This window comes from Panicum virgatum, chromosome 4N, assembly GCF_016808335.1.
Source record: "Panicum virgatum strain AP13 chromosome 4N, P.virgatum_v5, whole genome shotgun sequence".
Classification (NCBI taxonomy): Eukaryota; Viridiplantae; Streptophyta; class Magnoliopsida; order Poales; family Poaceae; genus Panicum; species Panicum virgatum.
In genome coordinates this window covers 85,184-112,965 of record NC_053148.1, presented here as the reverse complement: position 1 = coordinate 112,965, position 27,782 = coordinate 85,184, and the positions used below count along the sequence as shown (strand labels likewise).

The 27,782-nt window shown below is 48.1% G+C and overlaps 2 protein-coding genes across 3 annotated transcripts; both read right to left on the bottom strand.

Moving 5' to 3' along the window:
* Positions 1 to 76: 76 nt before the first annotated feature.
* Positions 77 to 6,580, bottom strand: LOC120670195. Of its 2 annotated transcripts, XR_005673097.1 has the most exons (19): positions 5,428 to 6,580; positions 4,996 to 5,067; positions 4,717 to 4,921; positions 4,528 to 4,639; positions 4,184 to 4,267; positions 4,020 to 4,095; positions 3,871 to 3,930; positions 3,728 to 3,780; positions 3,486 to 3,652; positions 3,173 to 3,377; positions 2,510 to 2,567; positions 2,278 to 2,334; positions 1,884 to 2,129; positions 1,396 to 1,460; positions 1,247 to 1,315; positions 1,044 to 1,137; positions 798 to 938; positions 480 to 714; positions 77 to 380 (listed from the first exon to the last, which is right to left on the bottom strand). XR_005673097.1 is itself a non-coding variant. In XM_039950255.1 (18 exons), exons 1-18 carry the CDS (start codon positions 6,448 to 6,450, stop codon positions 601 to 603), a joined length of 2,901 nt encoding a protein of 966 aa, XP_039806189.1. In that variant the 5' UTR covers positions 6,451 to 6,487; the 3' UTR covers positions 128 to 600. The 2 variants fall into 2 exon arrangements, 1 of the variants encoding a protein (XP_039806189.1); XM_039950255.1 differs by having other exon boundaries at positions 128 to 714; positions 5,428 to 6,487.
* An 18,356-nt stretch (positions 6,581 to 24,936) lies between these two features.
* On the bottom strand, positions 24,937 to 27,191 carry LOC120670314. The gene is made up of 3 exons (XM_039950401.1): positions 25,818 to 27,191; positions 25,069 to 25,280; positions 24,937 to 24,991 (listed from the first exon to the last, which is right to left on the bottom strand). Exons 1-3 carry the CDS (start codon positions 27,189 to 27,191, stop codon positions 24,937 to 24,939), a joined length of 1,641 nt encoding a protein of 546 aa, XP_039806335.1.
* Between the last annotated feature and the right edge of the window lie 591 nt (positions 27,192 to 27,782).

Here is a 27,782-nt window from a genome sequence, read left to right as displayed (position 1 = left end):
CATAATAGCGAATTTGTATAAAATTATATAAATATACTAACAAATCAGAATAAGCCTGCATCATTAGTCGGAGACGGCATGTAATGTCAATAAATTACTATCGAAAAACAGTACTTTCAAGCAAACGAACAGAAAGCATATCCCTGCACTTCTGCAATCAAAGGAAAAGATATGTGTCCAATCAAAGGATACGATATGTGTTCAATCAAAGGAAGAATATCGTTTGGACATTTCAACTTCAACCAACACCAATTGCAAGCGCGCCCCCACACCCCAAAACTTGCCAGTCAAACAGATCAAAATTTGGCTAGTTCGTCTCCCAATGGGGCTTGCATCTACTTCGAAAACAGGTGTGCCACCACTTGTCAACCACAGCGCGACTGAATCAAGTCATCAAGGAAGAGAGAGTGAGAAACAAACAAAAGACAGCGGCATCATGTCTCTGCACTGCACCATCCAAAATCAATTACCCAGCTTACTTGTATAGTATCCTCCTCCTTTCTTCCCCTTGCTATTGTATACCATCCATTGTCTTGACATGCTTCATCATCTTATGTACATCGCGCGACCTCAAAACACAGACAAATCCTGCTAGTTTAGTTACTCCAGCTCTGATCTCTCTTTTCCCTGGGATGATGGCAGAGGAACAGCCTTGTACAGGTACGATGTCCCCTGGAATATAGTCAGGTGCGCCCCCTTAAGATGAGCTTCCAGCTGCAACACAGAGAGGTCAATCAGAATTACATTATACAGCATTCAGCCCTGACCATCACCACAGTGGCTGACTCATAGCTGACCTCTTCTGGAGGGATCCGAGAGAAGCCAAATTTATTCATCCATATCCCTTCAGCTTCATGGGCAGCTGGAAGCACAAAGTGCTTGACCTTCAGCGAGATTAGCACCCTCTCTATGCATGAGAACAATGCCTGGAAGTAGCCCTGCATCAGAGTAACAGGTCAAACATCAATCCAACAATAAAAACAGCAACCAGGATGGCCAAGGATCAAAATCTGGTGCAGCTCAGCCAACCCTTTAATACCCACCAGCCCTTGAACATCTCGACTTGTAGCAACTAGGGGTAGTTCAGCCACATCACCTCCCATGACACGCAAAAGTGCTGCTGACACCACAGTAGAGCTGCAACAAGCAACTAGGATTCAGTATTGTTTTCTCAAATAACTAGGATTCGGTATGATTGGATGCAAAAGTCGAGGCAAAATTTTCAATTTATTGAAACAACTCTTACCCCACGATCAACAATGCACAGTACATTCCGCTGTAATCTTGGCCGGCCATTCCCTCCTTAGGCCCCCTCCTGGTAGATCAAAACGGGATGAGAATCTTAACAGAGGCGGTTACATACCTCTAAAGCAAATAGCTGTTTGGTTATCTTACCCATGAACCATCTCAGGAATGAGATCTCTAGAGGTGTGAGCTTCAACAATTGGATCAAAGGATTGCTGCAAGACAACACTTATTGAGAAACCAAAGTCTCAATGCTAAGATAGTTTGCTAAGAAGTCTTAATGCACCTCCAAATAATACCATCCTTGCAACTAAATTTCTGAACTTGCATATCATCAGGCTTTTTTTATGTTTGGTGTACAGATCATAAGGCCACTGTTACATTTCTCTGACACTACACTGTCCACACACCCATAACTAGTGTGAACCAAACTGTATCCAAATCCGAATCCAGCCATAATTTCTTAGCAACAGAGCAAACCTTCGCTACTTTAGAAAATGCACCCCCAAAACATCCACCCCAATTATCATCAGATGACCATATGAAAAGGCATTAAAAGGAGGAAACAAAACAAAGATACTTAACCCAGAAAATAATGCAGAAGATGAACAAATTAGATCAAATAATACAGGACCTACATGAAAAATCGGCACTGCAGCTGACAGCAATATCCTTCCATCTTCAGTAGCTCTTTTACCAGAAAGTAACTGCCATTTGAGATCTGTACTGGTGTCCATGCATAAACCTCTTATCTCATGTTTCATCCTTATTATTTCAATATCTGGCTCCGCCAATGGTTGAGCTCCATCAGAGATTATCTTTTCCAATGACAGTCGTGTCCCAGAGCAACTACCGCAACAGAACCACTCCCCCTCTGGCAATTCCTGTAGAAAAAGAAAATCCATTGTATTGTGTTAGCATTCACCCAGGCAAAAGACATCATTCTTCATCTGAAGTGAGTATATCATGCACATCAAACTTGAAGGAATAATGACAGATTTCAATCAAATAATAAGGTTGTTTTGCACTAACCTTTAGTTCTACCTGCCATTGGCTCTGCAAACATCCTACATGATATTCTTTCTCACACTAAGGAGCACAAAACAGAAGTATGTCAGCCAAGCATAACAGTAAACTTGCACGTGTATATTGCACTTTAGCCTAGTGCTAAAAAATAGGAGGAAATTGAACCAGCTGAAGAGTATTTGGATTATAGATTGCAATGTCCAAGCAGAAATATCTAGCCATCGCAGAAATAGCATACTTGGTCACAGAGTATCACAGTGCGCTCATCAAATACAGCATTGTTGAAGTCTTTCTTTCTGCAAAAAGAAATTTTAAGAATGCTGCAAGAATGCAACAGGCATGAAGAAAAGGGCACAGCAGGCAGTTCTGGAGGCTAGTCTACTGATTACAACAACATTAAAAAACAAGATGACATATTTCACTGTTCTAAGAGATAACTGCAAAGAATGCCTACGCTTCAGCCACCACACCATCCTGCCTAAAAACCACCTAGCTAACCCAGATAGCTATATGTACTAGGTAACGCTGTACCAGCATCCAGGCTTAGTCGCTTAGAGGCATAGGCCTGGACAATTGGTAAGTTCGGTTTCATCAGTTGACTGTATTCAGTGTATGGATACTTTTGGTGCTCAGAAACTAGGAACTGAAGTTCCCGTAAGGCACAAAGAACACAAAAACCAACTTCAGTTTTCAGTTTTGTAGGTTTTCAAGCAAAGTACAGAAACCAAGTGGAAGAATCATGCAAAGGGTTTCATCATTTTGCCACATCAACAAGTCAGCAAAAAGACACTAAAATGTGCTTGTTGATTCAAATCATTACATACCGGCATTAGCAGTTATTCAAATCAAGAAAATGAGCAAACATGAGAACCAGCTATGACAAACAGTACTAAGTACTCACTTGCATAAAGCACAGCCTCCAAGATCATCAGATATGGGGACAATTCGTATAGCCCTCTTCATTATCTGTTCAATGGAATCAACTCCAGCTTGCCTCCCAGCAGCTTTAGCATTTTTGTTCTCTGCCAAAGCCTTTTCTTTTTGTAAAAGATTCCTGCAATTATCACAATACCATTCTGAGGGTGCTTCAGGCAGTCCAACGCAAGCTGCAATGGGTACAAGTGATCTGGCTGTTAACACTTTACAAATAAAAAACTAAACAAGACCATTCTGAAATTTTCGTTGTAATTAATTTCAAGGACTTGCAAAACTACCTGGATGAAATGACCTTGGACAGATTTTGCATGGGAAAATATCACCCCCATGACCGCATTCTTTGCACAGATCATCCGTTTCGCGTTCTGACCGTTCCATATCCTTTGATATTTTCATTGCCAGCTCATGCAATGATACTCCATTTGATGTGAAGATGTTATCATACCTGACAGCATGTAACACAGTAAGGACAACCATGATAGCGTTGGCATAAGTTAAACAGGAGAATGTAAATACTTACGGCTTGCGCCTTGATCCCTCACCCGCATGAGCTTCAAATGCTGATGGGCTAACCTGAATATTTCACACACAAAAAAAGATTAATTGTTTCATAACATATATGATGAACCTGAAGAAATAGCTTGGGTGAGAGAAGAGTCAGACCACTCTGTTGCAGTGATTACAGTAGATTCTTTGATCCTTTATATACCCATCAACCTTTCTCTGCATCGTACAATGTAAAGTATAAATGAAAGAAAATAAAAGATGAATTGAAAAAAAATCAGGAGATAGCTCTTGGCCTGCCTAACAACCTGCCCATCAACATAGTAAGCTACTTCTGTGCCATCAAGCAAGACATTAAAGACCAATTTGTGTAGCCCATTATCCCTGAAGAGAGTACCAAACCAAACCAATACCAATGAGCTCGTGCACACATATTAGAGAAGGTAAGATAACACACTTATAGTGTACCAACTTGTTTGTTACTTTGCCAGCACTTCCACCCTTCTTGCTTGATGATATCTTCTTTAGAAAAGCCTCCTTGGAACTTGGAGTTAAACTACAGCCACCCGAAAAGAAGGTAAGGAGCTAAAATCTAAATACGAGAAACTAAAGATGATTTACGTAAAAGGCAAAAATTTTGTAATCATAACTCAACAAAACTACAACCTATCTACAACCTAGACAGAACAACAAAAAGTAGCATCTAACCATATCAGGCAGATATCTCTTGGACAAATTAATTATCTAACCAGTGGTGAGGCCATAGTTGATTGGGCACAAGAGAAGATTAGCACATTATTTGCTCAAACTGCTTACCTGGAATTGCTCTTACATGGATATGATGGGGTGGTATGATCTTGAGGTTGCTTTGAGTCGAGGCAACGTCGACACAATACATGTTCAGTTTGTGATGACGTAAGAACATGCTCTGCAGCATTAGGAGATTAGTCAAATGTACATAGAGATCTTGTGCTTCGAGAAAATGCTCTAACATGAAGTCCTCACCGTTGCAATTCAGGCAATTAGTGTGGCTCCCATTAACCACTGGACCAATGGAGGAACGAATTGTTTTTTCCAGAGCCTCCAACGGAGATCTTTCTGATGCACGCAGCACATCACGCAAACTATTGCCATTCCCTAAGTAAATGTAGTCGGCAGGGTGTTTTTTGGTGCTTCCAGCATGTTGTTCGAAGTAATAAGCCGAAACAGCCTGTAAAAAAGACGGAGAATGGCAAAATGTAAACAGTCTGTGTCCTTTAATAGTTTGTAGACTAGGGAACACACCTTTGAGCCATTACAGGATGGACAAAAGCAACGTATATTGCAACCAGTAATCACTCCTTTTAGCACAGCCTTCTGCAACTTGCAAGTAGAACCTAAGTTAATTGCATGAGATACAAAAACAAGATAGGCTACAATCCAGAGTAATCTGTCATCAAAGCAACTTCAATTCTTCCTATTTTTCTTAGGAAGATAACAAAATACTAACTGAAAGCAGCCCTTGCACTGCATTCATTTTGTCATGATCCAGTTTAAGTTCTAGCAAATGCAATTACTCATACTGCATAAACAAAGGAAAACTCTATCTAAATATTACTAGACTCTACTAATCAATCAAAAGAGTGAATCACATGAATCTGTGAGCATAACGTGGCAGTAGCCACAGATTTAAAAGAACTGCTCATAAAACATTACAGCTGATTCTCTCATACCTACCTTGCTATAAGGAATGATGTACATAACTGGCATTCCCTCAAGCAGGCCAGTGTTGAGCAGCTCCCTAATGTTTCCAGGGTGCTTTGTGAGGCAGGCAACTTTCTTTGACATCTTCATCTCCATCTTCTTCACTGATGGAGGGGAGTCGGATGCACTGTCATGCACGTCATCAGATCCAACCGAACTGCTCTCAACATTTGTCTTGAGCAGAGACCTTGTGAACCTTCTTTGAGGCTTCTCCACCAGCAAAGCCAAATCAAATGAGGCCTCCTGGCTGCCATCTGGTGTCGCCTGACTTGTACTAGCTGCAGAGTCTTCTTTGTCTTGTTTATTCTTGAGCAGGGATCGAGTTAAGCGCCTTGCAGGTTTGAGCTCGGCGGCGGGCAATGGTGTGGTAGTTTCTTCAACTAGCAGAGGAGCGGGGGCTAATGCATTGTCCGCGGCCTGCGGCTGTAGACTTCCTCCCTCTGAGTTAGAGCTATTATTACACTGGTCGTTTCCAGCTGCACCGGTGGATTCCAGCAGAGTTGGTGCTGCATTCAGCGCAGCAGCACATTCCTCCATGGGCACATTCGGCTTTGCAATCAGCGAGTCCTCAGCCTGAGCGTGCGATGGTTGTGGGGCTTCTAGCATCTTTTGTGCAATGACCTCTTGGGCGGCATTGGAATTGGATTGATGAGCGGCGGTGGGAGGATTGGATCCATCGACCGGTTCGATGATGTCGCGAAGGGGCTGGGTGGGCGGCTCGGCGTCTATGGGCGGCGTGGGCGGGGAGACGAGATCGGCGGCGGCGGCGGCGGGTGGTGGATCGGATCTCTTGCGCCGCTTGAGAGATGCTGATGCTGATGGGTCAGGTAGGGAAGAGATGGGGCGGCCGGAGCGCGTGCGGCCGGGGGAGGCGGAGATCTCGGAGAGGGACCGAAGCGCGAACGCGAGCTCGCGCTTCATGGCCCGCGGCGGCGGCGGCGGCGGCGGCGGGGATGATGCACAGGTGTTGCCACTTGGGGAGGAGGACGCGGGCATCGGATGAGATCAGAGAGGGGATTGTGGCCAGAGAGACGATTACAATTCCATGTCTGGGAGGCTGCTTGCTAGGGTTTGGAGCACGGGGCAGGGGAGGGGAGGGATCGGAGAAGAAGACGATGAGGCAAACCAATTAATCGCGTCGAGGTAATTACTGCACCTTTTTCCTTTTTAATTATTTCTTTCTATTTTTTTACTTGGTGGTCCCCCCTCTCTCGCCTGCATTACTTTTCTCGCTACTATTCTTAAGTTTGTGCGGGAAAATTTTTTTCTGCAAACTAGTCAAACATAGTGTGAAATTTGGTCAACGCCTTCTCGTTCGATTACTAATTTTCATAATTAGCCTCTGGAAAAATTTTTAAGTTTGTGCGAGAAATTTTTTTTCTGCAAACTAGTCAAACATAGTGTGTATACATACCCCTTCACCCCCTTCATTTACTTCTCTCTCTGACTCTCCGACCAACCACGCCTCCAAAACATTCATTCCTTCACTTCTCTCCATCTTAGAGCTTGATTCTTGCAAGGAAACACCTAGGGATTGAGAAGAAGTGAGATTCGATGTGTGATTTGAGAGCACTCCGTGGGCTAGCACTTATTCATCTCAAGAAGCACTTGAAACAACCTTTGATTCATCGATTCGCATTTGTTACTCTTGGTGTTTGGCTCCTAGATGGTTAGAGGTGCCGGTGAGCTTCCATTCCTTTGTGGTTGAGCCCTGGAAGTTTGTATTATCCCGTCCTTCGTGGACATTTACTGGTAAGCTATTCAATCCTCTTGTGTGGTTGATTGAGTGAGGGAAAGGGTTATAGGGCAACCCTGCTCTTTGTGTGCACTTCAACGGAGACGTACTTCCTTTGTGGAGTGAACTTCGGGATAAATCTTGTGTCCATTTCATTTATTGTTGTATTTATTGTTCTTGAGCTAATCTTCACTTGATCTACTCGTCAGTTGCATTCCTCTTGTGCTAAATTGGTTCACAGGCTTAGTTACTTTATTTGTCAACATTGTATTCAAAGGGAATCGTCAAAAGCAAAGTAAATTTCAAATCTCGTGCAAGATTCTTTTCCCTTGTCGGATCATCCGAACCTATGCCGGATCATCTGGGCCTGACAAGGACCGGATCATCCGACATAGGGCCGGATCATCCGGACCTGACGTGTTTCTGCCAAGTTTTTCAGGAAATTTTTAAGCAGGTCTATTCACCCCCCTCTAGGCCTAGTGTCGATCCTTTCAATTGGTATCAGAGCTTGGATCTCCGTGTTGAGCTTAACCGCTTGGAGAACAAAAGAAGATGTCGGGCGAACACTCTCCCAAGAGTCTCGTTAATCCGACGGGTGAAGAGGACAAGGACACGAACAAGAATGATGATGAAAAACCTGAAAATGAGAAACAAGATGAGTCAAGTAGCTCAAAAGGCAAGGAAAAGAAAAACAAGAATGATGACGACGACTCGGAATCAAGTGATGACGAGATGTCATATAGAGAATGGAAGGCATGGAAGAAGTAGCAAAAGTTGAAGAGCAAAAAGAAGAAGAAAGGTAGCTCCAAGATCTTGATTTACTCAAGTGATGACTCGGACTCCGACCACAAACGAAGATCATTTCAAAACTCTAGTAAGAGTGAGTCATCAAAAGGCAAGAAGAACTTGAGTATCACCGTGTGTCTCATGACTACACATTTCAACTTTCTAGTGACCATGGCGCATCTATTCATATGGAAAAACCACCGTTCTTTGATGGAACTAGATACAATCAATGGAAAACCAAGATGTTTGGGTATTTGAATGCAATTCACAAGGATTTATGGAAAGTTGTAGAAGTTGGATGTGAAATTTTGGATGAAGATGAGACTCCAACAACATTGCAACAATATGTGCTACAAAGAAACTTTCAAGCCTTGAACATCCTTCACACATCCGTGAGCCCGGAAGAGTTTGACAAGATAGAGGATGCACCAACCGCCAAGGATGCTTGGGACACTCTCCAAGTCAACCACCAAGGCTCAAGAAAAGTTCGTGAGTCAAGAATCAAGACATTGGAAGATGAGCTAAGCCTTTTCTCTATGAAAAAGGATGAGAGTGTCAAGGAAATGTATAATAGGATAAAGAAGATCACCAATCAAATCAAATCACTTGGAGGTGATAAATGGGGTGATCGTGAGATTGTGGACAAGCTCTTGACCGTGTATATGGCTAGGGATATCACTTTACCTAGCTGATTAGAGCCGAAAGAGGATTCAAGCACTTCACCGCCAAAAATATTCTTGGAAGAATTGAGGCTCATCATGATCAATTAAGAAGAGTCAAAATAAATCAAAATTTGGCCGAGCTTCAAGAGCAAGTGGCAATGAACAATGGCATAGCACTACAAGCTAGCTCTAAGGGCAAAAAAAAAAGAAAATTAATCATCCAAGAATGAAGAATCTTGTCATGATGATGATGATGGGCTTGATGATGAGCAAATGGCCCTGTTTATCAAGAATTTTAGAAGAGTCTTTAGAAAGGGCAACTTCCGGAATTATGGCAAGAACAAGGGCAAGTATGAACTAAAAAGAAGATCCAACAAGCCTTGTTTTGGGTGCAAGAAACTTAGACATTTTATTGCGGATTGTCTAGAAGGGAAGAAAAAGAACAAAGATAACAAGTAAGGTTCTTCCAAGAAAGAAAGACCAAGATAAAAGAAACAAGCCGGTGAAGCTCACCTTGGTCAAGAATGAGATTCTCAAGAAGAAAGTGAATCCGAGAATGAAGATGTTGCCACCATGGCATTTAAGACTTCTCCTCATCATTCCACTACATTATTTGAAGATCTCACCGATGATGAGGATCAAGATCAAATCATATGTCTTATGACCAAGAATGTGAAGGTAAACTCTCTAAACTCATCGGATGATGAACTAGATGCGGAAGATGAAGTTGCTAGTCTAATTAGCTAATATGGTAAAAAGGGTACAACTAAAATAATAAAACTAATGATGAAAATGGATGAGTTAGAAGAAACTCTTGAATCTCAAAAGGAATTGCTTAGGCTTGAGAGAGAAACCTCTAAAACTCTTGACAAGGATCTTGCCTATGAAAGGAAGGAGAACAAGAGGATTAAGGACTCTCTCAAAACCAATGATAACATACTTCTTGAGATAAGAGAGTTGCTCACTAGTGAAAATGAAAAGGTGAATGACTTAACCAAGAAATACTCCCTGGTAGAGGACACAAATGCTAATTTGAGAAGTGAAAATGCTAAACTCCAAGAAAGCTTCACAAGCTTGCAAGCCATTCACAAGGCACTTGAGGTTGAGCACAACACTACTCGAGAAAGCAACTCAAAAGCTAGTGAGAAATCTAGTTCATCCATTCCATCAACAAGTAATGGTTGTGTACGTTGTTATAACGTTGATATTCAAACTTGTGCTACTAACCATATTGAGATGAATGCCATGAAGAAGGAAATTAGTAGGCTCACTCAATTGTTGCAAGAAGAAATATCTCCAAATGAGCAATCATCCAAAACAAATCCAGATTCAATGGTAGGTGAGTTTGAGAAGCATACCAAGGGATTTGGCTCAAGGTACATGAGCAAGTTTGGATTTGAGAAAGCCAAAAGCCTTGGGAAGAATGAGCAAGGCATTCCACAATCCATTCCATATGTCAAGAACAACAAGACCGCCGCTTTGGGAGCAAATGGGGGTCTTATGAACATGATTACTCCCCTCCGCAAGGGAGAAAAGAAGAATCAAGCATCAAGTCATGTTAAGTTCATCAAGTGAGGAACTATATGTGATGAGGGTGCGAAGATTGTTGCATCCTCATCAAAGCAAAACAAACTCGAGACCTCAAGCAAGTCACAAACACAAGAATCGTCTTCACATGTATTCTTTTATGCAGATCTAAGTTGAAGAAGTGCCTGAGAGTGCCAGAAGAATAAGCACCGTTGGAAGGGTTGAATGTGCAGGAGATCTGACCTACACCGAGCATCCGGTGAAGATTTTGGAGACATCTGAGAGAGTTACTTGGGACAAGAAGATCAAGACGTGCAAAATGTAATGGAGTCAACAGGAATCGACATCATTCTTGGTCAAAATTGGTCAGTTCGAAACAAACTTGTGATGCAGCCTACCAAAAGAGTGGTAAAGGTCCAGACCTTGTCAGGAGAGCAAATTGAGCATGAGATTCAACATACTGCCAACTCTAAGACATGTGGGTATGAGATCCCGACTCAGGAGTGAGTAGAACTTAATCCCATCCTTGTTTCTCTTTGCTAGCCAGCCCGGAATCTCGGGATGAGATTCCTGTAAGGGGGTAGGATTTGTAACACCCTAATTTAATTTTCCTATTTAGTAATAAATTTAATTGGCTTTATTTAATTTTCTAAGGTTTTATATGCTTAGACTTGCATTTAATCTAATGTTGGGTCACAAGTAAATAAAATTTTTCTAGGATAAATATGTTTGTGCATTCATGCTGGTGCATAATTTTATTTGTTTGAGTATGGTTTGAATTCAAATTCAAATTCAAATTTGAATTCAAATAGGTTTAGTTTGGGTTGTATTAGAAATAGAAAAGCAAAGGAAATAGAAAAGGAGGAGAAAACCAGGAAAATAGGAAACCCAATCCAGCCCAAAACCCCAAACCCGGTCGGCCCAGTTTTCCCTTTTCCTCTCTCCCGCGTCCGACCCACTTCCCCAACCCGGCAGCCCAACGTGCTCCCTCTTTCTCTCTTCTCCCCAGCCGGCCCGCTTCCTCATCCCGCGTCCGGCCCAACCCGCACTCCACTCCCTCCCTCACCCCTCTACGCAAGGCCCAGCGCCACGGCCCACCCTCTCCCACGCTCCCGACCCAGGCAGCCCGCGCAGACCCCGCGTCGCTCACTCCCCCGTCGCTGACACCGCGACCCCACCTGGCAGATCCATCTCCTCCGTTTCCCCCGCGCCGTGCAACAACCAACGCCAATCCCTCCGTGCTCCCCGCGCGCGACTTTCCTTGGGCACACCTGCCCAGGATCACCGCCCGGCCTTTAATTGGCCCCCGCGGACCCCCTGCTCCCCATCCTACACGCCAGCGCCGCCACAAACCCAAACTCGCCATGCCCCGCCTCTACTCCACCGCGCAGAGCTCGTACGCCGCCGCGGCCACGCCACCCCGCTGCCCCTGCGAACCCCCCGCAGAAGATCCGCCGTGCCGCCAGGAAGTTTCCCAATCCGGCCTTCCTCTGCTCCGACCTCTGCAGCGCCGGAATCGCACCCGAGACCCGCCGCCGGTGAGCACCTCCGCCAGCGCGATTCCTCGCCGCCATTGAACGCCGGACCCCCTTAAACCCCTCTGTACCTTCGCAGCGAAGCCATGAGTCGAGCCGTGCCGCCCAGAGACCCAGAGGACCCCTGCATCAACCCGCCTCCGAGCTCAGCGCCGAGCGCCGCCGCCCGACCTCGCCGTCGACGCACCTACGCTGCAGCTCCGCCCGGAACAGACCCTCGGTGAGCAACTGTCTGATCTCCTGTACCTTTTGCGCATGTTTCCGTAGATCGTAGCCTCTGGAACCCTTGGAACATCGCACGCCGGCAATGTCCCGCTGCGCAAACCCGCCATCGCCGTCGCATCCATACCCTTGGGCCACCCCAAGCCTAGCTAACGCCACGGGTGGATCACGCATGACGCGTAGATCCTTCCTGACCCAAAGCTCGCTCAAATCCCAGCCCGGAGGGCCGAGTTCGGCCAGCTCCGGTGCTGCTCCGCCGCGGGAACGCGTCTCCGGCGACTCGCGCCGCCGCCCCGCGCGCCCAAACTCCCGAGGCCGTCCAATCCCAGATCTGCGGCCCAGATCTGTTCGACCCGAGGTCAACCAGACCAAAAAAACTTTCTGCGCCACCGCTCTTGCACAAAAGCCCTTGGTCTTATTTGAAATCAACCCGCGCTCCTATATAGTGCAAAAGTATTTAACTAAGGCCCAGTTTTTAGCACTTATACCCCTGATCTTTTCCCTTTTTGAACCCGCCATCCAGCCCCTATCCTTTTGCGAGTTAGACCCCGTGTCTATCCTTTAATTACGTTTTGGCCTTCGGTTTTTGCAGAAAACCCCCAGGAACTCTGTTTTTCTTGCAGTTAAGCCCCTAGATCTTGTTTTAGGCCTAGTTTTTGCGTTTTAGCTCCATTTTAGGCGTTCTTTATGTTCATGCGATCGTTGTAACGCGTAGTATAGTTCTAGCTTAGTTTTGTTATTGTTGTACTGTTTCTTAGTGTTTGCTCTTGTTTGCATGTATGTTTATATTGTTGCCTTGTTTTTGGCCATGTGTTCGTGAGTAGACATTGAGCTACCGAAGGAGCCCAGTATCAGTACCCGGAGCAGCCACCACCTTTTGAGCAGTTTGAGCAGCAGGAACAGTTTGAGGAAGGCAAGTATAACATGAACAACACCTATCACTTGTAAATACATTTTCATATTGCATTTTAATAGTGTATGCCTATAAGGACTTTCCTAGCCACTTTATATCCTTTATAAATATCCCTTGGGTTGTATTTTGGTTAGTTGTGCTAGGTGCCACGCTATAACACACTTGGTCCTTTTTAATTAATTTGATTAATGGTATATGCAACTTAATTCTGGGAGTGGCCCGTTTGAGTGGCTCACATCTCGTTAAAAATTGGTTTTTCTAAAAACTTGGTTTAGGGGGCTCGCACTGTGTTTTGTGCTAGCTACTCTCCATAAGGACCGTACATCATTAGAGCGACAACCTGGGACAACCGCGCAACTACAAGACTGGAATGGGACATTCTTGGCGTAATAATTAGGTCTTTTTGGTTTGAAGTAACTTACCTGTGGGGCAGGTGAGGTAACCTTCTGTGGCCCTCATACTGAGTGGCCTCGTCTGTGCTTGGTCTGTGCACCTGTGTCTTGACGCCCACTAGATCTGCTCCATAGTCACCGATCCACCCTCGCGGTTACTCCTTACCAACGAGATTCTTTGTAAAGGCCTCGTAGTGTGCTTGCTAGCCATCTCACCTAAGGAAGTGTGATGAACAACTAGCATAGCCCACGACTTGTGGGGTTACCTTGGTGGTTTCGGTTTGGTTCTCAGTAGTATCATAATTTAATTTTGATTAATTACTATATAACTGGGTTATGGTAAATCATCAACTTGTAGTAAATAGCTGTAAAAAAACTTTGCCAGGACTTAAAAGCTAATGCAATTGAGTCAGCCAACCTTAGAGCCTCATAGTTTGTGTTATACTTGTTGAGTACAAGTTGTGTACTCACTCTTGACTACTCTACTCTTTTTCCTCTTGGGGATACTCTACTGCTGCTCAGTTCTTGCCGACGTGAGGGAGTTCACCTAGAGCTACCAGGAGTACGAGGACTTCTAGGTGTTCGTCTCCCAGTCGACATCCCTGTGGCGCCCTGCTCAGCTTCCGACGAGAGTTATCGTATATGTTTTACGCTTCCGCATACTCTGTATCAGATATTTTGTTATTATTGTAATAAATAACATTCGTACTCACTTTATTATATCTTTTTACGTGATATATGCTGTGATATACTGTTCATTCTGCTGTATATATGTGTGACTTGATCCTGGCACGTATATGATTGCTCGGTTTATGTCCTTTTATAAACCGGGTGTTACAGTTGTCCATTTCACAATTTTGTGACTCGGGCTTCAATTGTCTTTTTACTAATGAGGGTGTATCCGTCATTAGAAGAAGCGATGAATCCGTTGCTTTCAAGGGTGTGCTAAAGGGAAAGCTATATCTTGTGGACTTTTCACAAGAAAAAACTCAACTTGACACATGTTTGGTGGCAAAGTCTAGCTTGGGTTGGTTATGGCATCATTGACTAGCTCACGTTGGGATGAGAAATCTCAACAAGCTTCTAAAGGGGGATCACATCCTAGGACTAACAAATGTTTCCTTTGAAAATGATCATGTGTATAGTGCATGCCAAGCGGGAAAACAAGTTGGTGTTCCTCATCCTTCAAAGAGCATCGTCACCACCATCAAGCCATTCGAGCTTCTCCACATGGATCTCTTTGGGCCGGTGGCTTACATTAGCATTGGTGGTGACAAATATGGTTTTATCATTATTGATAATTATTCTCGTTTCACTTAAGTATTCTTTTTGCATGACAAAAGTGTAGTACAAGAAACCTTCAAGAGATTTGCAAAAAGAGCCCAAAATGAGTTTGAAACCAAGATCAAGAAAGTAAGAATCGACAATGACACCGAGTTCAAGAACACCAACATAGAAGAGTATCTTGATGAAGAGTGGATTGGTCATGAGTTCTCCATACCGTACATACCTCAATAAAATGGAATTGTTGAGAGAAAGATTAGAACTCTCATAGAAATCGCAAGAACAATGCTTGATGAATACAAGGTCCCGGATCAATTTTGGGGGGAAGCAATCAATACGGCATGTCATGCAATCAACCGCCTATATCTTCACAAGATCTTGAACAAGACGGCATATGAGCTACTTCTTGGTAAAAAGCCAAATATATCATACTTTAGGGTCTTCGGGAGTAAGCGTTTCATTCTAAACAAGAATAACAAAACTTCTAAGTTTGCTCCTAAAATAGATGAAGGGTTTCTTCTTAGTTATGCCTCAAATGCTCACGGCTATCGCGTCTTTAACAAAACCTCCGGTTGCGTTGAGATTGCGTGTGGCGTGACATTTGATGAATCTAATGGCTCTCAATGAGAACAAGTTGATGATGTTGTAGGATTGGAGGAACTGTCAAGCAAGGCAATCAAGAAGCAAGCCATTGGAGAGATAAAGCCTCAAGAACAAGAGGATCAAGATGAGGATGGGATGGTGTTTCCAAGTCCATCAAGAACACATTCCGCAGCGCATTCCAGAAACTCTAAAAATCAAGCCGGAGACTTCGGGTCTCAAGTCCGGTCTACCCGGAAAGAGGACCGGAGTATCCGGGACATGGATCAAGAACCATCATCCGATCATCAAGATCAACCTCAAGGTGAAGAAGAGACTCAACAAGTTCAACAACAAACACAAGTTCCTCATCCAAGAGTACATCAAAGTATCCAAAAGGATTATCCGGTGGACAACATCCTTGGAAGCATAACTAAAGGGGTAACCACTCGTTCTCGTTTGGCTACCTTTTGTGAACATTACTCGTTTGTTTCTTCCTTGGAGCCATTAATGGTAGAGGAAGCCTTGGATGATCCGGATTGGATGATGACCATGGAAGAGGAGTTGAACAACTTCACACAGAATGAAGTCTGGTCCTTAGTAGAAAGACCCAAGCAAAATGTCATAGGAAACAAGTGGGTCTTTCGAAACAAGCAAGATGAAAATGGCGTGGTAACAAGAAACAAGGCAAGGTTGGTTGCTCAAGGATTCACGCAAATCGAAGGTTTGGATTTTGGTGAGACTTATGCTCCCATAGCTAGGCTTGAGTCAATTCGTATTTTACTTGCCTATGCTACTCATCATGATTTCAAGCTATATCAAATGGATATGAAAAGTGTATTTCTAAATGGACCAATCTCCGAATTGGTATATGTTGAGCAACCATCGGGCTTTGAAGATCTCAAGTTTCCAAACCATGTCTTCAATCTCCATAAGGCGCTCTATGGGCTTAAGGAAGCTCCTAGATCATGGTATGAATGCCTTAGGGAATTTTTTCTCAAGAACGGTTTTGTAATGGGTAAAGTCGATTCTACTCTCTTTACTCAAAAAGTAGATAAATATCTCTTTGTTTGTAGAATCTATATTGATGACATTATCTTTGGTTCTACTAATGAAAAGTTTTGTGAAGAGTTTAGTAGGATCATGACCAAGAGATTCGAGATGTCCTTGATGGATTAATTGAAGTTCTTCCTTGGTTTTCATATCAAGCAAATGAAGGAAGGGACGTAATATACAAATGATATGCTCAAGAAGTTTGACATGGCTGATGCTAAACCCATCAATACTCCCACGGCCGTGAATCGACATCTTGATCTAAATGAAAATGGAAAATCCGTGGATCAAAAGGTATATCGCTCCATGATTGGTTCTTTGCTTTACCTTTGTGCATCTAGGCCGGATATTATGCTTAGTGTGTGCATGTGTGCAAGATTTCAAGCTAATCCTAAGGAATGCCATTTGGTAGCTGTTAAAAGAATCTTAAGATATTTAGTGTTAACTCCAAACCTTGGCTTGTGGTATCCCAAGGGCTCCACTTTTGATTTACTTGGCTATTCCGATTCGGATTACGCCGGTTGCAAAGTTGATCAAAAGAGTACAACAGGGACTTGCCAATTTCTTGGTCGGTCCTTGGTGTCTTGGAGCTCTAAGAAACAAAATTCTATTGCACTATCCACCGCCGAGGCCGAGTATGTTGCAGCCGGTGCTTGATGTGCTCAACTACTTTGGATGAGGCAAACCTTTTTTGTTGTGAGTATAAAAAGATACCTCTCTTGTGTGACAATGAGAGTGCCACCAAACTAGCAAACAATCCCGTCCAACACTCAAGAACCAAGCACATTGACATAAGACATCACTTCCTAAGAGACCACAACACCAAAGGAGATATCGCTTTAAGTCATGTGAGTACCGATAAGCAACTAGCCAATATCTTCACAAAGCCCCTCGATGAGCAATGGTTTTGTTTTCTTAGGAGTGAGCTAAATATCTTGGATTCTTGTAACTTGGCTTGACATGTTGCACATATCTTGTATTGATGCCTAGACTAGAGAAAAATGTTATTTGTGTGAGTTTTTCCAAAAATTTTGATGTTGTGATCATTGGATCATCCCTTGCCTCAAATGATCATTGTTATGTATTGTTGTTTGTGCCTGATTATTTTTGAGTTAAAGATTTTATATGTCCATACATTATTCTCTATCACTTCGGATCAAATGTCTCTCATCAAATTTATCTAAATTGGCAAATCTCTCTGGTAGAACCCGGATGATCCGGCCCAACTTCGGATCATCCGGCCCATGCGCCCACACCTCTCTGGTCATGTCCGGATGATCCGGCCTAACCCCAGATCATCCGGCCCTGGCAGTTCCAGTATAAATAGGGCCGGCGGCTGGGTTGCCCTAACCCCTCTTTCTTTTTCACCGCCGCCACCTTTTTCTCCCTAAGAGCTCCGCATGGCGATCTTGTTTTTGGACCAAGGATTTGTTGAGCTCTCTTGCTCCTTTGATTCTCCTTGTCTCGGAAGATCCGGACCCCTCCGGAACTCCTTCGAATCACGCGGGAATCTCAAAGGTATTTCATTCAAAATCCTCTCGCCCCGATCTCTCATTGTATGAAGTTCTAGGCGATTTCCTCTGGTGAATCATCTCCTTTATCTGTCTAGATGTTATACCTAGAGTTTCATTAGATTTCATTGGCTAAATCCTCGGACTCATGAATTTGGAGTTCTTCCCGAGCAGAGCCGGATGATCCGGCGTATGCCCGGATGATCCGGACCTAGACAGGTCTGGATAATCCGGACCATACCCGGATGATCCGGCTATGCCCAGAAAGAATCACTTGCTCATTGAATTTTTTAATTCCTTCTCCATCATATCCTAAATCTTGGCTACTTCTCTTGTGTTCTAGATGGTGAAAACTAAAGTGAGAAAGAAGAAGGGTCCTCCCACTGATTCCGACAGTGATGATGATTATATGGGGAGCTCTGATGAGGAAGTCTTCACTAGGCCCAAGCAAAGCACCAAGAAGGGCGCGACCAAGCGAAATGTGAGAGGTCGTGGTGCAGCAAATCCTCCAGGACAAGGCAGATGTACTAGGAGAACTTCAAGTGGGCAATCTAGCTCTGCTTTAGCTGATCCTAGTAATCCTAGAATTGAGCTTGATAATGATATTGATCTTTCATATCTTGAGAATATCATGGCTACTATTGCTCGCCCATCTCGTGACCGTCGTGATCCTCCTATGGTTAATTATAAGAAGGGTGGAAACTCTGTTGATCATTTGAGATACAGTGAAGATCCAACCATTGTTGAGCATAGCTTTCATGGTGATTCTCGCTTTTGGTTCCCACATCAGGCTGATTGGTATGAGTCAGTCACCATGACCAAGAAGCATGTCACCACAGAGATGAAGTGGATTGATTGGAACTATTTGAAGGGACTAGCTTCACCATTCAAGGAGGTAGTTGATGCTGTTCATGACTGGTGTTAAGAGATGGATTTGATTGATATTATGAGTTTCACTTGCCACTGGAATGATGAAATTGTGGCCCAATTCTATGCCACACTTCATATTAGTGAATATGGAAGGATCTTTCAGTTTCTTATTGGAGGAAAAAGGTTCACATACACCATGGCTCAGTTTAGTACATTGTTTGGTCACACTGGAGACCAAGTTAGTTATGGTGGTGGATATTGTGAATCGTGATGAATCCAAAGTGGATCTGCATTAAGGTAAGGAACTTGACCCCTCCAAGATGCACTTCATGTATGATCGGGCTTATGGTGAGATTATGCTTGGGCAAGTCAAGGGCCTCACTCCATTTTATAGATTGCTCAACACTTTGTTTCGTTTCACTCTCACTCCTAGAGGGGGTGACTCGGATAACATCTCACATAGGGCCAAGAACTTGTTAGTACAGATGGCTCCTAGAAAGCGCAAGTTTGCAGTTATGGAGTTCATTTGTAATGAAATCATCTCTTGCTCATCGGATTCCTCTAGTGCATGTCTGGGAAGGTGGGAATGGCGGAGGCGCCCACATCCCGTCGCGGGGGATCGCGGGGAACTCAAGGGAGCCGAAGTGGGTCGTCTCGCCGCGGCTCGCCGCCGGGGCGGTGAATGGGGTGATCGAAACCATCCGATCGCCGAAGCAGTGAACGCACAAAGCGCTCCCCACGGACGGCGCCAAACTGTCGCTGCGGGAAATGGGCGACTACTAAACTACTCGATTGATCGTTTGTTGTGCGCTTGATCGGATATGGTTTAGCATACAAAGACTCGAAGATTTAGATTGGTTCGGGCCGAATGTGCCCTACATCCAGTATGGGGGGGGTGTTCTTACTCTATTGCCCTCGAGCCCAGGTGCTCAAAGTTCAGAGGGGAGGTTACAAGTTGGTCAAGCAGTGTTGAACCTCTGGAAGTCCAACCCTTTCCTACGTGGGGGGCTTTTCCTTTTATAGTCCAAGGTGGAACCCCCCATTTACATATATCTAGCACTGTGTCTTGGCACCACTGGGGTGTCCTTCGTTCTTGTCAGTTGTCGGGGCCCACTCGGTCGGTCGGGAGTGGGCATGCTTGATCCTGGCGATCTTCTTGGGCAAGGGATGATCCTGGCGATCTTCTTGGATAGTGCGTTGCCCCAGTCTTGTCTCATCCTGCTCAGTCGGGGGGGGGGGGGGGCGACCACTCGGGTGGTCGCTCGGGGGTCACCTCCGGTCTTGTCCGCCTGAGCCTACGTTCCTTGCCTGCAGGGCTATCTTGCACCTCTCCCGTGTAGCCCCTGTCAGCTGGACAGAGCACTCGGCGAGGAGTGCCTTACTGAGGCCTGGCTGGGGGCGTCCGGCCACGCTCGCTGGAGTAATGAGATGGCGCGCAGGGGCAACCATCATTACGGCAGGGGGAGGCAGCGTCTGTCGACACCCCCTCCCGTTGCGTCACGGGGCCCGCGCGAGCGGCGCTGTCCCCTTGTCAGAGAGTCCTGCTGCCTAAGCCCTCGCCGCAAGATAAGGAGAGCTGGCGTCCTGGAGCCTGCACAGGGTCTGTCTTGGCCGGCACGCCTATCTTGAGGCACGGCATTCTTGGAGCGCACATCCCGGGTCGTCCGGCATGGCTCTGACCTGGGGTGCTAGGTCGGGAGGCTGCCACGTGTCCCGAGAGGTCGGGCTTCCAGACTCGTTGGCTTAGAAACGAAGGCAGCTCCCCACGCCAGTTAGTGGGCCGTCCCGTTCTCGACCCAGCGAACTCGCTAGGCTTCCCTTTGCACAAGTCGGGCCCGACAGGGGTCCCGGGTTTATAACCCCCGTCAGAGGCCCCCGAGCGGCTTGGCGATTTTAATAATCACGGAGCCGATGGACTCGGTCTGGATGACCCCTGATCGGGGCGTCCCATCCAACTGCCTGCGCTCTCAGTGTTTGGCTTGCACCAGTGATGGCGTGACGGGGTCTGGCCTATCTTGATGGCTGGCTGAGGTGCCGTGGAATCTTGAGGCCGGTCATCACGTCTTATCATTGTTCCACGGACGCCTTGTTTTCTCCCGTTCGGGGCCGCCTCCCATTGGTGGGTCGTGCGGTGATCGTGCCCCGAGTGGCGCGGTGGTTGCGTGGCGAACTGGCGCCGTCCTATCGGCATTTAAGAGGGGGTTCGATTAGGCAAGGGCTCTTGGTGTGCCCTATTTGGCTGGCCTGCTGACTGCTGGGGCCGTTCATGCCCGTGTTTGTATACAAATAGGGGTATTGTGGACACATGGTTCCACTCGAGAAAACGGATCATGGAAATCCCTTTGGTAGTTATCTTCCCCACACCCCACACCCGTCCTCCAGATGAGAGTGGGCATGGCTTATGTTTCTGGTGCTAGAAGAATACTTGCGAACGATGGGGGATCCTCCTCAGGCATGACGAGTTCATCCTGCCAACCGTTGCCCAGCGCCGAGGAGTTCGAGGGCTTGCTGCCAGAGTTAGGCAAGCCAGGCCACTGGTCCACCAGCTCTCTTGCCTTTCGATGAGGGGGGCTCCTGGCTTCTGGTGGCCTGCTTGGACTCCCCTCGGTACCGGTCTGGAGACTTGGTGGTGGTGTGGACCTTCCCTGTGACGAGGGTCGCCCCTCTGCGTCCTTCTTGCGGTTGCTGCTCCCCCGAGATCTCGGGTGGGCACATCACGCGTCGTCGACGCGGAACCGTAAATCTGCTGCCTCATCTTCTAGCTACGGCTGGAAGGTAGCACAGCTTGGTGCTGTGCTTCGTGGCAGCAGGGGACAGTCACGGGCTCCTCTCTCATCAGGCAGGGTGGTCTTGCAGCCATGATGGGTCTCCGCGCCTCCTTTCGGAGGCGAGCGGTTAGTGTGGTGCAACTGGAAGGTGCCGTGGCCAACGGAAGGAGATCATGGCCCGTCTTCCAGTGCCCGAGGAGGATACCCAGAAGCGGCGCCGACGGGGAGTTCGGGCTAACCTCAGCTCCATTAAACTCCCCTTCGTTGGCATCATCTGCCTCTACCTCCGCCGGGGGGGCTCTTGGCGTGGCCGGTGCTGGAAGAAGGCTTGCGAGGTGCTACAAGAAGTCTTGCGACGTTCTTTGGCCATGTCCTCCAGCTTGCCAGGTAGCAGCCGTTGCCTTAGCCCCTTTTTGTTACTCCCTTAGTGGGTGTAAATGGATTTGATCCATTGTATCCGCTGTTTCTCTGGCTCGAGAATGGTCAGCTTTCGTTTGTTGTAACTGCTTCCAGCCGATTGTTGTAAGGAGATGATTGATGAAATAAAGTTAGCCCTGGGGCGTTCTTGTTTGTTTATTTTACCGCACTGTCTCTCTGTTTTCGTGCCTCAACGATGAATGACTCCACTGTGACCGGTGGCGATCGGAGGAGGTGAACCCTATCACTTGACCTAGATGGCCCGGAATGGTGGGTTCAGTGAGCTCGATAGCGGGTAAGCCCATTTAAGGACAATTCGAGTGAAGTCTGACCCTGCCGCGGACGACCGGGTTGACGGAGCCCCATTGGGAGCACTCCACTGCTCTACAGCCCGCATCCCAGTCAGATACCCGAGCCGTCAGCCAGCTTGGAGGGCCTAGTTGGCCTCCCCCTGGAGGGGATTCCGTGGGACGGTAGAGGCTGGATCGGACAAGAAAATTTGAGACGACCCTACTGCAGCCGGGGCAGGTCGGGCTTGGGCCGCCTGGTGCTCGTCTCGGTTTTTCTTCCCTGGCTCTTTGAGTCAAGGCAGCATGGAGCCCTTGGCGGACTGGCCTTCGAATCTTGAGATCGAATCATGCGGTTGTGATTCGTTTGAGGCATGGAAACGGTTCGCCGTCTTCCCTGCAATTGGAAACGAATTGACGACATGGATTTAATTGAAACTGTGGAATACGCACCCGTGGAGCCGATGCGTCATGCCAGTTGCCGTAGAGAGGTCCGTTTGTATCAGTTCGTGTCTCAAAGCGTCACTTCACTCGGGAATCGCCGCGGAGTGATGATGATGATGGCCTATTTAACCCCCTGCCTCCTGTCGCCTCATCTCCATCGACATCGTCGCCTGCTAGTTCTCAGAGGAAAACAGAGAGAGAGAGAGAGAGAGAGAGAGAGGGAGAGGAAAGGCGCAAGCAAAGGAGAAGGGGGAGGAGTGCTAACCGCCATCATCGTCATCGTTGATCTTCTCCTGATGGCCGACGGCAAGCGTCCCCGCGATGAGGGGTCCAGTGCTCCGCCGTGCGGTCTGCCATGGGTATGCCGCGAGATCTTCCGAGGAAGGTATTTTTTGACGCCGTCCTCGCTCATCTGTCCTTGCATTTTACTTTGCTATGTTTGTGATGATTCCTGCGCGGTGGTAGTGTACCGTTGACGGGTCCCGGAGCGTGGATCGCTGGGTAGGGTGCAGTTGGGCCATCGGGCGGCCCCGTTGCCTCCGGCTCCTCTTCGTCTGGCGGACCTCCGGTGCAGGGCAGCACTGGAATGTCTGCTACTGTTGCTGGTGGTTCGGCGTCATCCTCCGTCGTGCCCCTGGTGCCGGTCGTTGCGGCGCCGTCGGTCGTTGCCGCCGTCCGGCCGGGCCTACCCGCGCCAGGCTTGCCCACGCCGGGTTCGCCTGTAGCGTCTGCCGCATCCTCCAAGTCCAACCCTGCAGAAGTCCACCCAGACATACCAGTGCTGCAGTGGTTTGTGATTTGGCGTGTGGGCGCTACTCGACCGCCTCGGTCGAGATCGAGCATCTGCGGGATAGCCTGCGGGTGGTCGAGGTGGCTCGCGATTCTGCCAAGGAGGAGTTGCGCGCGGCGAGGGATGCTACCGTGGACGCCCAGGCCCGTGCCTTTGGTGAGTTCTGTTCTTGATCGTGCCTTCCGTCCCCTGTTTTCGGAAGAAGAGTTGGAGGTCGTCCTCCATGATGTGACGGACTCGCAGCACCACCTCGGCGAGGTGGAGGACTAGCGCAAGGCCCTGGTGGACGGCTCGCTCGCTGTCTTCCGTGTGGTGGAGCCGTAGGCGCCCATGCGGGTGGATCAGCTCCATGCCCTCCCCGAGATCATCCGCTCATCAGTGAGGCTGGGGATCTGTCGTGGCGCCGCCGCTGCGTTGGCCTCCGTCCGGCTGCGCACTAGGATGCACCTCGGGGGAATCGACCCCGGGTTCCCAGAGAGCTCCAGCGCGACGGTTCGTCGGCGGACCATGCTAGACTTTGCCGGGTTCGGGCGGGTCGTCGCGGCGGAGATGGACATCGATGACCTCCTGCGACGCGGCATGGACCCGGAGCTGGACGACCTGTAGGGACCCGGTGTGACAGCGACGGAGCGTGGTGCCGGTCGGCGGCCGACTTTTTATTTTGTTTAATTTTGAAATGTGTGTAAGTGTTGTGCCCCAAGCCGTTCGTGCGGCTTGGGTGAACATCTGGGGTGTTCACCATGTGTGAGGCGCCCCTAACTATGTTTAATTTCGTGTTTTTGCTCCATTTTCCATCTCGCTCGGGTTTGTTTTTCTTGGAAACTTTCTGGCATTTGCTTTTTGATTTGGTTATGGGAGTTTCTGTGTATTGTGTGGCAGGAGAGACCGGTGTGCGCGTGCTGCACAGTCAGTCCTTGTGAGGACCCTGAGTGCCTTGGCCTGAGAGTGCTCAGAGCAAGGGGCTGTAGAGGCGAGAAACAACAGAAAGTGGGATGGTCGAAGACCATGGTCTGGCCCCCGAGCGCACCCAGCCAAATGTGGTTGGGTCGGGGTGCTAGAAACCAGAAGACTCATGTGTGTGTGTGTGTGTGCGTGCGTGTGTGTGTGAGCATGTAAAAATGCAAGTGTCCGGCCCCCGAGTGATTCCGAGCCGGGAGTGGCCGGTTCGGGATGCCGGGTGAGTGCACTGTGTTGTGCGGGGAGAAAAAATCGACAGGTGTCGGGCCCCCGAGTGCTCCGAGCCAGAAGTGGCCGGGTCGGGGCACTTGGACTGAGCCACTAGTGCTTCTTACGGGAAGAAATGCCGTAACTATTCTACATTCCAAGAGTTGGTCAGAATGTTACCGTCGGAGTCTTTTAGCTTGTAGGTGCCTGGGCGTATGACCTCTGCGATGCTGTAGGGGCCTTCCCATGGCGGCGATAGCTTGTTCTTGTCCTTCTTCGACATGGCTCGTTGCAAGACCAGATCTCCGACCTGCAGAGTCCTCTCCCGTATGTGCCTCTCGTGGTACCTGCGTAAAGTTTGTCGGTAGCGAGCCGATAGGTGTAGCGTTGCCGGCCTTGCTTTGACTCTTGGCACGCCTCTGGGCTTCGGCTGCCATTTCTGGGTCAAAGGCTTTGACTCTTGGCACGCCGTAGTCGAGATTAGAAGGCAACACGGCCTCGGAGCCGTATGTTAGGAAGAAAGGTGTTAGTCCTGTGGACCGGTTAGGTGTGGTTCGCAAGCTCCAGAGCACTGCCGGTAGCTTTTCCACCCAGCGATCTGCGAACTTTTTGAGCATGTCAAAAATGCACAGTTTGAGCCCTTGAAGGATTAGGCCATTAGCTCTTTCTACTTGCCTGTTTGTGCACGGGTGTCCGACCGATGCCCAGTCGATCTGGATCCCGTATCCTTCCGCAAACACTTGGAAGTAGTGACCTGCGAAGTTGGTCCCGTTGTCGGTGATGACGGAGTTGGGTACGCCGATTCTGTAAATGATGTCTAGGAAGAACTTGACGACCTCCTTGGAGTCGATCGTGATTGTCGGTTTTGCTTCTATCCATTTGGTGAACTTGTCGATTGCGACAAGTAAGTGGGTGAACTGTCCTGGTGCCTTTTTGAGTGGCCCGACCATGTCTAGACCCCATACAACGAATGGCCATGTTATGGGAATGGTCTGAAGGGTTTGGGCTGGCAGGTGCGTTTGTTTGGCGTAAAACTGGTAGCCTTTGCATTTACGGACAATTTCTTTCGCATTGCGCAGTGCTGTTGGCCAGTAAAATCCTTGTCGGAAAGCTTTTCTGACCAGGGAGCGTGGCGCAGCGTGGTGTCCGCAGATCCCGGTGTGTATCTCGAGAAGGAGCTCCTTGCCCTGGGCAATAGGGATGCTCTTCATGAGAATGCCAGTCTCGGAGGGGCTGCGTTTGTAGAGTTTGGCGTCGATTACAACGAAGGTTTTGGCTCGTCCGGCTACCCGACAGGCTGCATTGCATTCCTCAGGGAGGACTTCGTGGAGGAGATAAGCCAATAGGCCGGCTCTCCAATCTGTGCTGTCTGCCTGGCCTGGGTCGGATTGTCCCGTAGCGAGACAGGTTGGGCCCCCGGGTACCTGGTCGTGGGCTGGGTCGGAGGGAGCGTGCTCTGTTTTCCCTATTTTTGTCTGGTCCGCGGCCGGTTGCTTCTCTCGCGCTGACGGCGTGTTTAGGTCATTGACGAAAATGCGGTTGGGCGCCGGCTTGCGCTCAGCGGCCATCTTTGCGAGAGCGTCCGCATCTAGGTTTTGCTTCCATGGGATGTGGTGGAGCTCCAGACCCCGGAATCCTCCTTCTAGCTTGCGGACTTCCTGGTAGTATGCATCCATGAGAGGGCTTTCGTAATTGGAGTTCTTCATGACCTGGTCGATTACCAGCTTGGAGTCGCCATAGATGTACAGGCGGGTTGCCCCGATGTCGATGGCTATGCGGAGGCCGCTAGTGAGCGCCTCATACTCTGCAACGTTGTTGGATGCGGGGAAGTGGAGGCGGACTACGTACTGGAACTTGTCTCCTTCTGGGGAGACTAGGACGACCCCGGCCCCCGCGCCAAGTCCCATGACCGACCCGTCGAAGTAGAGGGTCCAGTACTCGTGAGAGATTTCTGGGGTCGGAGCTTGGACTTCTGTCCACTCGGCGATGAAGTCAGTCAGGGCCTGAGACTTTATCACCGTGCGTGGCACGAACTTGACGTCGTAGCCCATCAGCTCAACTGCCCATTTGGATATCCGTCCCACGGCATCGCGGTTGCGAACCACTTCGCCGAGTGGGAATGAGGTGACGACAGACACCTCATGCTCAGTGAAGTAGTGTTGCAGTTTCTTGACCGCCATGATGATGGCATAGAGGAGTTTTTGTGTTTGCGGGTACTGTAACTTGGTGTCAGTCAGTACCTCGCTCATGAAATACACGGGACGTTGGACCTTAAGGGCGTGTCCCTGTTCTTCCCTTTCAACCACCAGAGCGGCGCTGACCACATGGTTAGTGGCTGCCAGGTAAAGCAAAAGGGGTTCGCAGGGATCCGGTGCCACGAGCACTGGTGGAGAGGATAAGAGAGCCTTGAGGCGGCCGAGGGCTGCCTGTGCCTCCTCCGTCCAGACAAACGTGTCGGATTTTTTGAGGAGTTTGTATAGCGGCAAGCCTCGCTTTCCCAGCCGGGCAATGAACCGGCTGAGCGCTGCTAGGCACTCGGATAACCTCTGGACGCCCTTGACGCCGCGGATGGGTCCCATGTTGGTGATGGCCGCAATTTTGTCGCGGTTGGCTTCAATGCTATGCTTGGACACCATGTACCCGAGTAGTTTGCCCTTAGGCACACCGAACGTGCATTTCTCGGGGTTTAGTTTGATGTTGAACCTCTTGAGATTTGCGAACGTGGTGCTCAGGGTGGCGACTAGATCGTCCGCGCGTGGCGTCTTGACGATGATGTCATCAACATAGACCGCGGCCATTGCCCGAGGCGGGTCTGGCCGGTCGTGGTCGATCGGCGGGTTTATCTGGTCGAAGAAGCAGGCTTGCATGCATCGCTGCTATGTTGCTCCTGTGTTCCTGAGACCGAACGGCATTGAAACATAACAGTACGAGCCGAATGACGTGGTGAAGGATATGATTTCGCATCGTGAGGTGGAGTCGATTATCTGATCTATTCTAGGTAAAGGAAAAGGGTCTTTGGGGCAAGCCTTGTTTAGGCTGGTGTAATCAACACACATCCTCCATTGACCAGTTTTCTTTTTTACAAGGACTGGGTTAGAGAGCCAGTCGGAGTTGTAGACTTCTTTTATGAAACCAGCAGCTAATAGCTTAGCTATTTCCACTCCTATGGCCCTGTGCCTCTCATCATCGAAGTAGCATAGTCGTTGCTGGCTGGGCTTAGATCCCGACAAAATGCGGTCATGCTCGGCTACCTCCCTTGGGATGCCCGGCATATCGGACGGCTTCCAGGCAAAAGTGTCCTTGTTGGCGCAGAGGAAGTCGACGAGCGCGTGTTCCTATTTGGCCGACAGCTGGGAGCCGACCCGCACTGTCTTGGTTGGATCTGCATC

Bases quoted from the DNA above. Each gene is read 5' to 3' on its own strand.
- LOC120670314 (XM_039950401.1), bottom strand. From the start codon at position 27,191: ATGGCCGCGGTCTATGTTGATGACATCATCGTCAAGACGCCACGCGCG. The intron at 25,281-25,817 runs GTACCCGGGGGC...GCAATCGACAAG, and splicing joins CCGACCCAGCCCACGACCAG to TTCACCAAATGGATAGAAGC. The intron at 24,992-25,068 runs GCAAGTAGAAAG...AAAAGTTCGCAG, and splicing joins GGACACCCGTGCACAAACAG to ATCGCTGGGTGGAAAAGCTA.
- LOC120670195 (XM_039950255.1), bottom strand. From the start codon at position 6,450: ATGCCCGCGTCCTCCTCCCCAAGTGGCAACACCTGTGCATCATCCCCG. The intron at 4,640-4,716 runs GTGAGGACTTCA...CTAATGCTGCAG, and splicing joins TAATTGCCTGAATTGCAACG to AGCATGTTCTTACGTCATCA. The intron at 2,568-3,172 runs GTGAGTACTTAG...TTCTTTTTGCAG, and splicing joins GGAGGCTGTGCTTTATGCAA to AAAGAAAGACTTCAACAATG.